Source organism: Oncorhynchus nerka, linkage group LG7, assembly GCF_034236695.1.
Source record: "Oncorhynchus nerka isolate Pitt River linkage group LG7, Oner_Uvic_2.0, whole genome shotgun sequence".
Classification (NCBI taxonomy): Eukaryota; Metazoa; Chordata; class Actinopteri; order Salmoniformes; family Salmonidae; genus Oncorhynchus; species Oncorhynchus nerka.
The window spans coordinates 58,295,673-58,309,528 of NC_088402.1; the positions used below are offsets into that span (position 1 = coordinate 58,295,673).

General features: G+C 44.0%; 1 protein-coding gene across 2 annotated transcripts in view; it reads right to left on the reverse strand.

The window, feature by feature from the left end:
• mtor (mechanistic target of rapamycin kinase) overlaps positions 1-13,856 on the reverse strand; it is a 132,396-nt gene that overhangs the window by 34,890 nt on the left and 83,650 nt on the right. For both annotated transcript variants that reach the window (XM_029664276.2, XM_029664275.2), the window contains exons 33-34: positions 4,162-4,239; positions 3,558-3,665 (exon numbers count right to left, since the gene is read on the reverse strand). In XM_029664276.2, coding sequence (XP_029520136.1) covers positions 3,558-3,665; positions 4,162-4,239 — 186 coding nt within the window. The remainder of the gene's footprint in view (positions 1-3,557; positions 3,666-4,161; positions 4,240-13,856) is intronic.

Below are 13,856 nucleotides of genomic sequence, written 5' to 3' on the forward strand. Positions count from 1 at the left end.
ACGTTTATTTTGAGCAAACTTAACATGTGTAAATATTTGTATGAACATAACAAGATTCAACAACTGAGACATAAACTGAACAAGTTCCACAGACATGTGACTAACAGAAATGGAATAATGTGTCCCTGAACGAAGGGGGGGGGGGTCAAATCTAAAGTAACAGTCCATGTCTGGTGTGGCCACCAGCTGCATTAAGTACGGCAGTGCATCTCCTCCTCATGGACTGCACCAGATTTGTATTATTGACTGTACTTTTGTTTATCCCCTGTGTAACTCTGTTATTTGTGTCGCACTGCTTTGCTTTATCTTGGCCAGGTCGCAGTTGTAAATGGGAACTTGTTCTCAACTGGCCTACATGGTTAAATAAAAGGTGAAATTAATTTGTAATTAAAAAAATATTATTTGTTTAAAATTGCAGTTCTTGCTGTTAACCCACTCTTCCACCAAGGCATCTGCAACTTCCCAGACATTTCTGGAGGGAATGGCCCTAGCCCTCACCCTCTGATCCAACAGGACCCAGACGTGCTCAATGGGATTGAGATCAGGGCTCTTCGCTGGCCATAGCAGAATACTGACATACCTGTCTTGCAGGAAATCACACACAGAACGAGCAGTATGGCTGGTGGCATTGTCATGCTGGAGGGTCATGTCAGGATGAGCCTGCAGGAAGGGTACCACATGAGGGAGGAGGATGTATTTCCTTGTAACGCACAGCGTTGAGATTGACAACAAGCTCAGTCCGATGATGCTGTGACACACCGCCCTAGACCATGACAAACCCTCCACCTCCAAATCGATCCCACTCCATAGTACAGGCATCGGTGTAACGATCATTCCTTCGACGATAAACGCGAATCACCCCTGGTGAGACAAAACCGTAACTCGTCAGTGAAGAGCACTTTTTGCCAGTCCTCTCTGGTCCAGCGACGGTGGGTTTGTGTCCATAGGCGATGTTATTGCCGGTGCTGTCTGGTGAGGACCTGCCTTACAAGCCTCTCTAAGCCTATTGCAGACAGTCTGAACACTGATGGAGGGATTGTGCGTTCCTGGTGGAACTCGGGCAGTTGTTGTTGCCATCCTGTACCTGTCCCGCAGGTGTGATGTTCGGATGTACCGATCCTGTGCAGGTGTTGTTACACGTGGTCTGCCACTGCGAGGACGATCAGCTGTCCATCCTGTCTCTCTGTAGCGCTGTCTTAGGCGTCTCACAGTACGGACATTGCAATTTATTGCCCTGGCCACATCTGCAGTCCTCATGCCTCCTTGCAGCATGCCTAAGGCACGTTCACGCAGATGACCAGGGAACCCTGGGCATCTTTCTTTTGGTGTTTTTCAGAGTCGGTAGAAAGGGCTCTTTAGTGTCCTAAGTTTTCATAACTGTGACCTTAATTGCCTACCGTCTGTAAGCTGTTAGTGTCTTAACGACCGTTCCACAGGTGCATGTTAAATAATTGTTTATGGATAATTGAAAAAGCATGGGAAACAGTGTTTAAACCCTCTTCAAGGAAGATCTGTGAAGCTATTTGAATTTTTATGAATTATCTTTGAAAGACAGGGTCCTGAAAAGGGGCCGTTTCTTATTTTTGCAGTTTATACAAAAGTATGTGGACACACCTTCAAATGAGTAGATTCGGCTATTTCAGCCACACCCATTGCTGACTGATGTAGAACATTTTAAACACAGCCATGCAATCTCCATAGACAAACATTGGCAGTAGAATAGCCTTACTGAAAAGTTCAGTGACATTCAATGTGGCACCATCATAGGATGCCATCTTTCCAACAAGTTAGTCCGTCAAATTTCTGCCCTGCTACAGCTGCCCTGGTCAACTGTAAGTGCTGTTATTGTGATTTGGAAACGTCTTGTAGGAGCAACAACAGCTCAGCCGCGAAGTGGTAGACCACACAAGCTCACAGAATGGGACCGGCAAGGGCTGAAGCGCGTAGCGTTAAAAATCATCTGTCCTCGGGTAGCAACACTCACTACTGAGTTCCAAACTGCCTCTGGAAGCAACGTCAGCACAATAACTGTTCATTAGGTGCTTCATGAAATGGGTTTCCATGGCCGAGCAGCCGCACACAAGCCTAAGATCACCATGCGCAATGCCAGCTGAGGCTGGAGTGTTGTAAAGCTCGCCGACATTGGACTCTAGAGCAGTGGAAACGCATTCTCTGGAGTGATGAAACACACTTCACCATCTGGCAGTTTGATTGACGAATCTGGGTTTGGCGAATGCCAGGAGAACGCTACCTGCCCCAATGCATAGTGCCGACTGTAAAGTTTGGTGGAGGAAAAAATAATGGTCTAGGGATGTTTTTCATGGTTCAGGCTCCATAGTTCCAGTGAAGGCAAATCTTAACACTACAGCATACAAAGACATTCTAGACGATTCTGTGCTTCCAACTTCGTTACAACAGTTTGGGGAAGGCCCTTTTCCTGTTTCAGCATGACAATGCCCCCGTGCAAAAAGCGTTGTCCATACAGAATTGGTTTGTCGAGATCGATGTAGAAGAACTTTACTGGCCTGAACAGAGCCGTGGTCTCAACCCCATCGAACACTTTTGGGATGAATTGGAACGCAGACTGCGAGCCAGGTCTAATCGCCCGACATCAGTGCCTGACCTCACTAATGCTCTTTCGGCTGAATGGAATCAAGTCCCCGCAGCAATGTTCCAACATCTAGTGGAAAGCCTTCCCAGAAGAGTGGAGGCTGTTATAGCAGCAAAGGAGGGAGCAATTCCATATTAATGCCCATGATTTCTGAACGAGATGTTTTATTTATCTAACTGCATCGTTGCGAAAGAGCTTTCAAGTAAGCATTTCACTGTAAAGCCTACACCATTTGTAGTGGGCTCATGCGATGCGAAAACGTTCCTCAAAGTCTAGCCTATAGGAATGTTGGGCCAGCAAGATCAAATCCCTGAGCCGACAAGGTAAAAATCTGTCTTTCTGCCCTTCAGCAAGGCAGTTAACCCCCAACAACAACTGCTCTCCGGACGTCGATGATGTGGATGTCGATTAAGGCAGCCTCTGCACCTCTCTGATTCAAAAGGGTTGGGTTAAATGCGAAAGACACATTTCGGTTGAATGCATTCAGTTGTGCGACTGACTAGGTATATCCCCTTTCATTTGACTTCATATACCAGTGTCCTAGTTTGTCCAGATGTTTGCAGGGGGCAGGTAATATCAAGTGAACAGGAAACGCATGTCAAACTCCTCAAGACGTATGGAACATTATTCAGACTGAAGTGGTCTCCTATGCACTGTCATCTCTCAAGTTTATGTTAAAGGTGTGTGTATCATCCATTCCAATCACCTATATCCTTTTCCACATGCTCCCTTAACCACCCTCTCTTGTGTGTGTGTGTGTGTGTGTGTGTGTGTGTGTGTGTGTATGTATGAATGTATACGTATGAATGTATACATGCATATATTTTTTTGTCTTTGAATGTGTGTGTCCCGTGTGTGCGTGTGTCCCTGCGTGCGCCCATGTGTATATTTGTTTGTTTGTGTGTGTATATGAGTGTGTGTGTCAGCGCCCCCCTCAAGTGTGTACCTGTAGCCTTTCCCACCAGGTGTCTCGGATAATGTCCCTCCTCTCTGGGACCAGCTTGTACTGGATGACCTCTTCCAGCTCCGACAGCATCTGACACGACACCATGGCCTGCACAACAACAGCAACACTCAATCACTGTACAGCACCCCCTCCTCTGGTAGCACTTCCTTTCAAGGCACTACATAAGGACAACATTACTCATTCATAAGCTGCTCATATTTAATGGAGAACCACAGGTTAGTGTGAGGTGATACAGGAACATGAATGCTGTCATAATGGCAGTTTCAGTAAGTATTACTTAATGGATTTTAGTGTATATGTAGTACTTTTCCCACCAGGTGCTCAAAGTGTATTTACAGTAAATACATTGTTTCCAGTAAATGCATAATTGTAGGGCTACCTGACTAAACAAACGTTTACTTTAGTCTTTTATCTGTATGTGGTGGAATATTACAAATATTACCAAGATTTATTACCGGCAGTTAAAATGGACGCAAATTGACCATAAAGTTATATGGGCAAATGTTCCTGTGAAACATAATACTGATAATAATAATTTGGTCGGTGCTTATATTTGTCCTCATTAGTAGAGTGATGTTCTTACCCCATATGCTCTGCTGTAACTCTCTCCAGCCATGGCTGTCAGCTCCGCATCCAATAGATCTCTGGCCTTGTCGATACACTGGAATAACACACGTTTGTACACACGCACACAAACAAAAATGACTTTTTGGTTACCAACTGGGAAATGGAGAGCTTCATACAGAAAGCAAAGTAAAGTCACAGACAGTATTAAACTTAAAGCAAATAAAAGTGAAGGATCAATCGGTGAGGTTGATAGGTGAACATATGTCATCCACATGTCTGCTTCTCAGTCTCTCTCTTTCCCTCTCCATCACTCCCACCCTACAGTAAGAATAAGGAGTCAAATGGGACCATTTCCTTAGTAAAGACAAGGGACTCGAACTCAGAACATCCCGTGAGGGTTAGGGTTAACCATCCCCAAATGGCACCCTATTCCCTTCATGGTGCACTACTTGTGAGCAGAGCCTCATGTACAGCATATAGAAAATAGGATGCAATTTGAGCTTCAGACGTAGAATAGACTCTAGTTCCCGAAATCACTCCAACCCATACTTGTGTCAACTCTGGGCACTTCTACCCAGAGAAAACCAATGGGTTTGGACAGAACCCAATTCATACAACAACCAGCCTCTTAGGGGTGGGCGGTATACCGTGTTTTACTATATACATTGGCATTTATGCACGGACTGGTTTGGGTTTTTACTTTACCTTCTATAATGGTATTTGAATGTTTGGTTTGTTAAATGTGAAACGCCGTGTGTAATGTCCATTTCTACTCCGCTACTTGAGTCATCCCTTTCCGCGCTGCTTTCCACACAGATATTTATATTCTAACTGTGGAATTATAATAAACATTCTATTTCCATGATTCCAAAAGTTCACCCAAGTGTTTTAATCAACATTTGGTTAAAAAATAAGTATATTTGCTAACATCTTGTAATATATGTGTTGACACCCTATGTTCACGCACTACTCATAAAGCAAATTTAGAACTTTCATTAATCAAAATCATACACCAGTGAGTCCTGGAATAGCACACCAGTGAGTCATGGAATAGCACACCAGTGAGTCATGGAATAGCACACCAGTGAGTCATGGAATAGCACACCAGTGAGTCATGGAATAGTACACCAGTGAGTCATGGAATAGCACACCAGTGAGTCATGGAATAGCACACCAGTGAGTCCTGGAATAGCACACCAGTGAGTCATGGAATAGCACACCAGTGAGTCATGGAATAGCACACCAGTGAGTCATGGAATAGCACACCAGTGAGTCATGGAATAGTACACCAGTGAGTCATGGAATAGCACACCAGTGAGTCATGGAATAGCACACCAGTGAGTCATGGAATAGTACACCAGTGAGTCATGGAATAGCACACCAGTGAGTCATGGAATAGCACACCAGTGAGTCATGGAATAGCACACCAGTGAGTCATGGAATAGCACACCAGTGAGTCCCGGAATAGCACACCAGTGAGTCCCGGAATAGCACACCAGTGAGTCCCGGAATAGCACACCAGTGAGTCCTGGAATAGTACACCAGTGAGTCATGGAATAGTACACCAGTGAGTCATGGAATAGCACACCAGTGAGTCCTGGAATAGTACACCAGTGAGTCATGGAATAGTACACCAGTGAGTCCTGGAATAGTACACCAGTGGGTCCTGGAATAGTACACCAGTGAGTCCTGGAATAGCACACCAGTGAGTCCTGGAATAGCACACCAGTGAGTCATGGAATAGTACACCAGTGAGTCATGGAATAGTACACCAGTGAGTCATGGAATAGTACACCAGTGAGTCCTGGAATAGTACACCAGTGGGTCCTGGAATAGCACACCAGTGAGTCCTGGAATAGTACACCAGTGAGTCATGGAATAGTACACCAGTGAGTCATGGAATAGTACACCAGTGAGTCATGGAATAGTACACCAGTGAGTCATGGAATAGTACACCAGTGAGTCATGGAATAGCACACCAGTGAGTCCTGGAATAGTACACCAGTGAGTCCTGGAATAGTACACCAGTGAGTCCTGGAATAGTACACCAGTGAGTCCTGGAATAGTACACCAGTGAGTCCTGGAATAGTACACCAGTGAGTCCTGGAATAGTACACCAGTGAGTCCTGGAATAGTACACCAGTGAGTCCTGGAATAGTACACCAGTGAGTCCTGGAATAGTACACCAGTGAGTCCTGGAATAGTACACCAGTGAGTCCTGGAATAGTACACCAGTGAGTCATGGAATAGCATACCAGTGAGTCCTGGAATAGCACACCAGTGAGTCCTGGAATAGCACACCAGTGAGTCATGGAATAGCACACCAGTGAGTCCTGGAATAGTACACCAGTGAGTCCTGGAATAGTACACCAGTGAGTCCTGGAATAGCACACCAGTGAGTCCTGGAATAGTACACCAGTGAGTCCTGGAATAGCACACCAGTGAGTCATGGAATAGTACACCAGTGAGTCCTGGAATAGTACACCAGTGAGTCCTGGAATAGTACACCAGTGAGTCCTGGAATAGCACACCAGTGAGTCCTGGAATAGCACACCAGTGAGTCATGGAATAGTACACCAGTGAGTCATGGAATAGTACACCAGTGAGTCATGGAATAGTACACCAGTGAGTCATGGAATAGTACACCAGTGAGTCCTGGAATAGTACACCAGTGAGTCCTGGAATAGTACACCAGTGAGTCCTGGAATAGCACACCAGTGAGTCCTGGAATAGCACACCAGTGAGTCCTGGAATAGCACACCAGTGAGTCATGGAATAGTACACCAGTGAGTCATGGAATAGTACACCCTATTTTGCCTTGTCAACACAGACACATTGAGTTACTTTGATTACGCCAGCCACCCGGCTTGTTAACACAAAATGAAGCAATTATGGGCAGTCAAATGAACTGCTGAGGACTTGCACTCTAACAGTTATGTAATAGTCGTTGCCAAATCTCATTACTCTTCCACAAAGCATCCCTGCTACGTTTTGACTTGGTATTAAGTGGACATACAAAACATTCAGTGAGAGAGGGAGAGAGTAAGAGAAATAGAGAGAGCTGTATCAAACGAGTGACAAAGAAAACAAAGAGATCTTTTTGGAAGGCTGTATTCTGTATACAGTCATTACCCAGTGCTAGAGACAGATGAGGGAGGACAAGAGGCTTTTCCAACACAGCTGTTGCAGCATGCCTAGAAGCAATTATGATTGGGGGGTTATTGCGTGCCAAAATGCCTGACAGGCATGCACAACATAGAGGTGGATGGATGGGCCCCTGAGATCAGGCCACAATGAGACTGGCAATTTAGCGACTTGAGTCAGCAATTAGTAATTTTACCTTAGCCAGTGGTATTCAAAGTCCTTTTTAGATATATACAGTACCAGTCAAAAGTTTAGACACACCTACTCATTCAAGGGTTTTTCTTCATTTTTACTATTTTCTACATTGTAGAATAACAGTGGAGACATCAAAACTATGAAATAAAATATGGAATCATGTAGTAACCAAAAGTGTTAAACATAACCAAATATATTTTACATTTGAGATTCTTCAAAGTAGCCACCCTTGATGACAGCTTTGCACACTCTTGGCATTAATAAGCAAAGAGAAACTAAGGTCCATTATTACTTTAAGACATGAAGGTCAGTCAATACAGAACATTTCAAGAACTTTGAAAGTTTCGTCAAGCGCAGTCGCAAAAATCATCAAGCTCTATGATGAAACTGGCTCTCATGAGGACTGCCACAGGAAAGGAAGAACCAGAGTTACCTCTGCTGCAGAGGATACGTTCATTAGAGTTACCAGCCTTAGAAATTGCAGCCCAAATAAATGCAGTAACAGACACATTTCAACATAAATTGTTCTGAGGAGACTGCGTGAATCAGTCCTTCATGGTTGAATTGCTGCAAAGAAACCACTCAATGACGCGCCAGGGTAGCCTAGTGGTTAAAGTGTTGGACTAGTAACCGAAAGGTTGCAAGTTCAAATCCCTGAGCTGACAAGGTATGAATCTGTCGTTCTGCCCCTGAACAGGCAGTTAACCCACTGTTCCTAGGCCGTCATTGAAAATAAGAATTTGTTCTTAACTGACTTGCCTAGTTAAATAAAGGTAAAATAAAAAAATAAATAAAAAAGGACACCAATAAGAAGAAGAGACTTGCTTGGGCCAAGAAACACGAGCAATGGACATTAGACTGGTGGAAAACTGTCCTTTGGTCTGATGAGTCCAAATTTGAGATTTTTTTTGTGAGACGCAGAGAAGGTGAACGGATGATCTCCACGTGTGGTTCCCAATGTGCTTTGCTGGTGACACTGTCAGTGATTTATTTAGAATTCAAGGCACACTTAACCAGCATGGCTACCACAGCATTCTGCAGTGATATGCCATCCCATTGGTTTGTGCTTAGTGGGACTATCATTTGTTTTTCAACAGGACAATGACCCTCCAGGCTGTAAGGGCTACTTGGCCAAGGAGAGTGACGGTGCATCCGATAACCTGGCCTCAACAATCACCCGACCTCAACCCAACTGAGATGGTTTGAGATGAGTTGGACCGCAGAGTGAAGGGAAAGCAGCCAACAAGTGCTCAGCATATGTGGGAACTCATTCAAGACTGTTGGAAAAGCATTCCAGGTGAAGCTGGTTGAGAGAATAACAAGAGTGTGTAAAGCTGTCATCAAGGCATAGGGTGGCTACTTTGTTTTGAGAATGACACAAATATTAATTTCCACAAAGTCTGCTGCCTCAGTTTGTATGATGGCAATTTGCATATACTTAAGAATTTTATGAAGAGTGATCAGATGAATTGGAATTAATTGCAAAGTCCCTCTTTGCCATGCAAATTAACTGAATCCCCCCCAAAACATTTCCACTGTATTTCAGCCCTGCCACAAAAGGACCAGCTGACATAATGTCAGTGATTCTCTCGTTAACACAGGTGTGAGTGTTGACGAGGACAAGGCTGGAGAGATGTCATGCTGTTTGAGTTCGAATAACAGACTGGAAGCTTCAAAAGGAGGGTGGTGCTTGGAATTATTGTTCTTCCTCTGTCAACCATGGTTACCTGCCAGGAAACACGTGCCGTCATCATTGCTTTGCACAAAAAGGGCTTCACAGGCAAGGATATTGCTGCCAGTAAGATTGCACCTAAATCAACCATTTAATGGATCATCAAGAACTTCAAGGAGAGCGGTTCAATTGTTGTGAAGAAGGATTCAGGGCGCCCAAGAAAGTCTAGCAAGCGCCAGGCAGTCTCCTAAAGTTGATTCAGCTGCGGGATCGGGGCACCACCAGTACAGAGCTTGCTCAGGAATGGCAGCAGGCAGGTGTGAGTGCATCTGCACATACATTGAGGCAAAGACTTTTGGCCTGGTGTCAAGAAGGGCAGCAAAGAAGCCACTTCTCTCCAGGAAAAACAGGGACAGACTGATATTCTGCAAAAGGTACAGGGATTGGACTGCTGAGGACTGGGGTAAAGTAATTTTCTCTGATGAATCCCCTTTCCGATTGTTTGGGGCATCTGAAAAAAAGCTTGTCCGGAGAAGAAGAGGTGAGCGCTACCATCAGTCCTGTGTCATGCCAACAGTAAAGCATCCTGAGAACATTCATGTGTGGGGTTGCTTCTCAGCCAAGGGAATGGGCTCACTCACAATTTTGCCTAAGAACACAGCCATGAATAAAGAATGGTACCAACACATCCTCCAAGAGCAACTTCTCCCAACCACCCAGGAACAGTTTGGTGACGAACAATGCCTTTTCCAGCATGACGGAGCACCTTGCCATAAGGCAAAAGTGATAACTTAGTGGCTCGGGGAACAAAACATCGATATTTTGGGTCCATGGCCAGGAAACTCCTCAGACCTTAATCCCATTGAGAACTTGTGGTCAATCCTCAAGAGGCAGGTGGACAAACAAAACCCCACAAATTCTGACATACTCCAAGCATTGACTATGCAAGAATGGGCTGCCATCAGTCAGGATGTGGCCCAGAAGTTAACTGACAGCATGCCAGGGCGGATTGCAGAGGTCTTGAAAAAGAAGGGTCAACAGTGCAAATATTGACTCTTTGCATCAACTTCACGTAATTGTCAATAAAAGCCTTTGACACTTATGAAATGCTTGTAATTATACTTCAGTATTCCATAGTACCAGCTGACAAAAATATCTAAAGACACTGAAGCAGCAAACTTTGTGAAAATTAATATTTGTGTCATTCTCAAAACTTTTGGCCACGACTGTATATAAAAACGAGGAAATAAAATTATTGCATGGGATAATATACAAATGTGTTTGTGAAAGATAATTTGAGAAAAAAAAAAGTTTTACATTTGTTTATTAGTTTCTTTTCATTTTGAGAAGAGATCAACATTTAATGAATTGGTTATTTGTTGACCTAAAAATCTATATTGACCAATTTGAAGGTTTGGTCATTAGATTTGGGGTGGGGTTGCAAGAAATGATTGCCAAAAAATGGGAAAAGATTGGGTCCCCGTTGAAAAAGTTTGAATACCGTTGCCTTAGACGTACTGTAATTTTAACGGTAGTGTGGCTATAGCATTGTATTCTTTATTCTGGAAAGACAGGTAGGGCCCGTGCCATGACAAGTCAACAGGACCTGTTTTATTGATCATACGAAAGCCAGAAGACGAGGACAAGGAAAACCATTGTTTTAAGAGGAGTGCACCAGGTGGTTTCCAAATCATGTGACTTTCAGCGATATGGTCTGTGGTACACTCTACATGACCAAAAGTATGTGGACACCTGCTTGACGAACATCTCATTCCAAAATCCTGGGCATTAATATGGAGATGGTTCCCCCTTGGCTGCTATAAAAGCCTCCACTCTTCTCGGAGGGCTTTTCAATAGATGTTGGAACATTGCTGCGGGGACTTGCTTCCATTCAGCCACAAGAGAATTAGTGAGGTTGGGCGATTAGGCCTGGCTTTGCAGTCGGCCTTCTAATTCATGCAAAAGGTGTTCGATGTGGTTGAGGTCAGGGCTCTGTGCAGGCCAGTCAAGTTCTTCCACACTGATCTCGACAAATAATTTCTGTATGGACCTCGCTTTGTGCACGGGGCTTTGTCATGCCGAAGCAGGAAAGGGTCTTCCTCAAACTGTTGCCACAATGTTGGAAGCACAGAAATGTCTAGAATGTTATTGAATGTAAACCACTCTGAAAGGACACCAATAATAAGAAGAGACTTGTTTGGGCCAAGAAACACGAGCAATGGACATTACACCGGTGGAAATCTGTCCTTTGGTCTGATGAGTCCAAATTTGAGATTTTTGGTTCCAACCGCAGTCTTTGTGACACGCAGAGTAGGTGAACGGATGATCTCCACTTGATGTTGCTTCCAGAGGCAGTTAGGAACTCGGTAGTGAATGTTGCAACCGAGGACAGGCAATTTTTACTCGCTATGTGCTTCAGCACTCGGCAGATCCGTTCTGTGAGCTTGTGTGGCCTACCACTTCGCGGCTGAGCCGCTATTGCTTCTAGGCGTTTGCACTTCACAGTAACAGCCCTTACAGTTGAGCCTGCAGCTCTAGCAACCTATGACGGTGCCACGTTGAAAGTCACTAAGCTCTTCAATAAGGCCATTCTGGTGCCAATGTTTATCTCTGGAGATTGCATGGCTGTGTGCTCAATTTTATTCACTTGTCAGCAACGGGTGTGGCTGAAATAGCCAAATCCACTAATATGAAGGGTGTCCACATACTTTTGTATATACCATGGCTATATTGGCGCTGTAAATGGTCGTTGTTAGGAAAAGCAATATTGTTGTCTAACGGGAACACTGTAGGAACAGACAAATCATTTCCGCTGATTTACAACATTGACGTATGACTTCTCAGGCAGATGCATGCTCTCAACCTCCCAGTACACATCACTACTACCCCAAGGAAAGTCGCAAAGTACAACCGTCTGTAATCGAAAGACTTAAGAGCAAGGATTACCAAGCATATCCGGAAGACAACTGAGCTCATGTTGACATTTAGGCTTTAACCCTTTCCCCATCTGGTTTTCATTCAGCCTCATTCAATGAGAACAGGCTCATCGTCAGATAATCACCCTTTTCCCTTTTCAGTGGCAGGAAACCTATTGGTCACACCTGGAGTTAATCAGAATTAGATGGGAGACAAAGGATCGGGGGGCACGCAGGGGTGAGTGTCTCTGGGTAAAAGAGTGACTGGCAGGATGGGTCTACAGAGGTAGGAGGAACACAGGTGTGCACCGATGTCAGCGGTCGATCCAGACCATCCACTGTCATCTAGCCTGGATGGATCGACCCCCAGAGACCATGAGCTCATTGCAGACTCCATCGCTCATCCCACAAGGAAGCTCATCTTATGGGACAGACTTTGTTGATACCTTACTTCTTTATTTTGCTGCACGGTTTAAGTTACGATGATTTACGATTGGGAGTTACCTAATGATTCCACACCAAGGAAGTGCCACGTGTTAAAATAAAAAGCTGTTGGATGTTTTATTCCTTCAATTTAAGGAAGAATTGAACAAATGGAATTCTTGTTGGAGCATTTGTGTGGTCATTGTTACATGTATAGTGAACAGAAATCTAAACGCAACATGTAAAGTGTTGGTCCCATGTTTCATGCAATTAAATAAAAGATGCCGGAAATTTTCCATATTCACGAAAAACGTATTTCTCTCAAATTTGTTTACATCCCTGTTCATTTCTCCTTTGCCAAGATAATTAAACAGGTACACCTTGTGCTGGGGACAATAAAAAGCCACTCTAAAATGTGAAGTTTGTGTGCAATTGGCATGCTGACTGCTGGAATGTCCACCAGAGCTGTTGCCAGAGAATTGAATGTTAATTTCTCTACCATAAGCTGCATCCAACGTCGTTTTAGAGTATTTGGCAGTACCTCCAACCGGCCTCACAACCGCAGACCACGTGTATGGCGTCGTGTGGGCAGCCCCATGTCGCAAGGATCTGTACACAATTCCTGGAAGCTGAAAATGTCCCAGTTCTTCCATGGCCTGCATACTCACCAGACATGCTCACCATTGAGCATGTTTGGGATGTTCTGGATTGACGTGTACAACAACATTTTCCAGTTCCTGCCATATCCAGCAACTTTGCACAGCCACTGAAGAGGAGTGGGACAACATTCCAAAGGCCACAATCAACAACCTGATCAACTCTATGCGAAGGAGATGTGTCGCGCTGCATGAGGCAAATGGTGGTCACACCGGATACTGAATGGTTTTCTGATCCACGTCCCTAAAAATTATTTATTTTTTTACAGTATCTGTGACCAACAGATGCATTTCTGTATTCCCAGCCATGTGAAATCCATAGATAAGGACCTAATGAATTTACTTTAATTGACTGACTTCCTTATATGAACTGTTACTCAGTAAAATCTTTGAAATTAATGCATTTATATTTTTGTTCAGTATATTTTGTACATTAATGGAAAAGGCTGTACATTTTTTTTAACCTTTTCACACCTTGCTATGAAATCTGCAAAATTGCCTGGCCAGCATCATTTAGGAAAATGTAAAACCTACATGAAAAACTATTGACCTGTTGGGTAATCCTGGGTTTGCATATGCCAAGTATGTGTTTCACTTACTATTACCCCCACCTAAAGCAATGTTGCCTCTATTGACTTCAATTTAAACATATTGGCGTTTGATCACTTTCATGTTACTTTGCCAAGCATTTTAATACCTTTCTTTG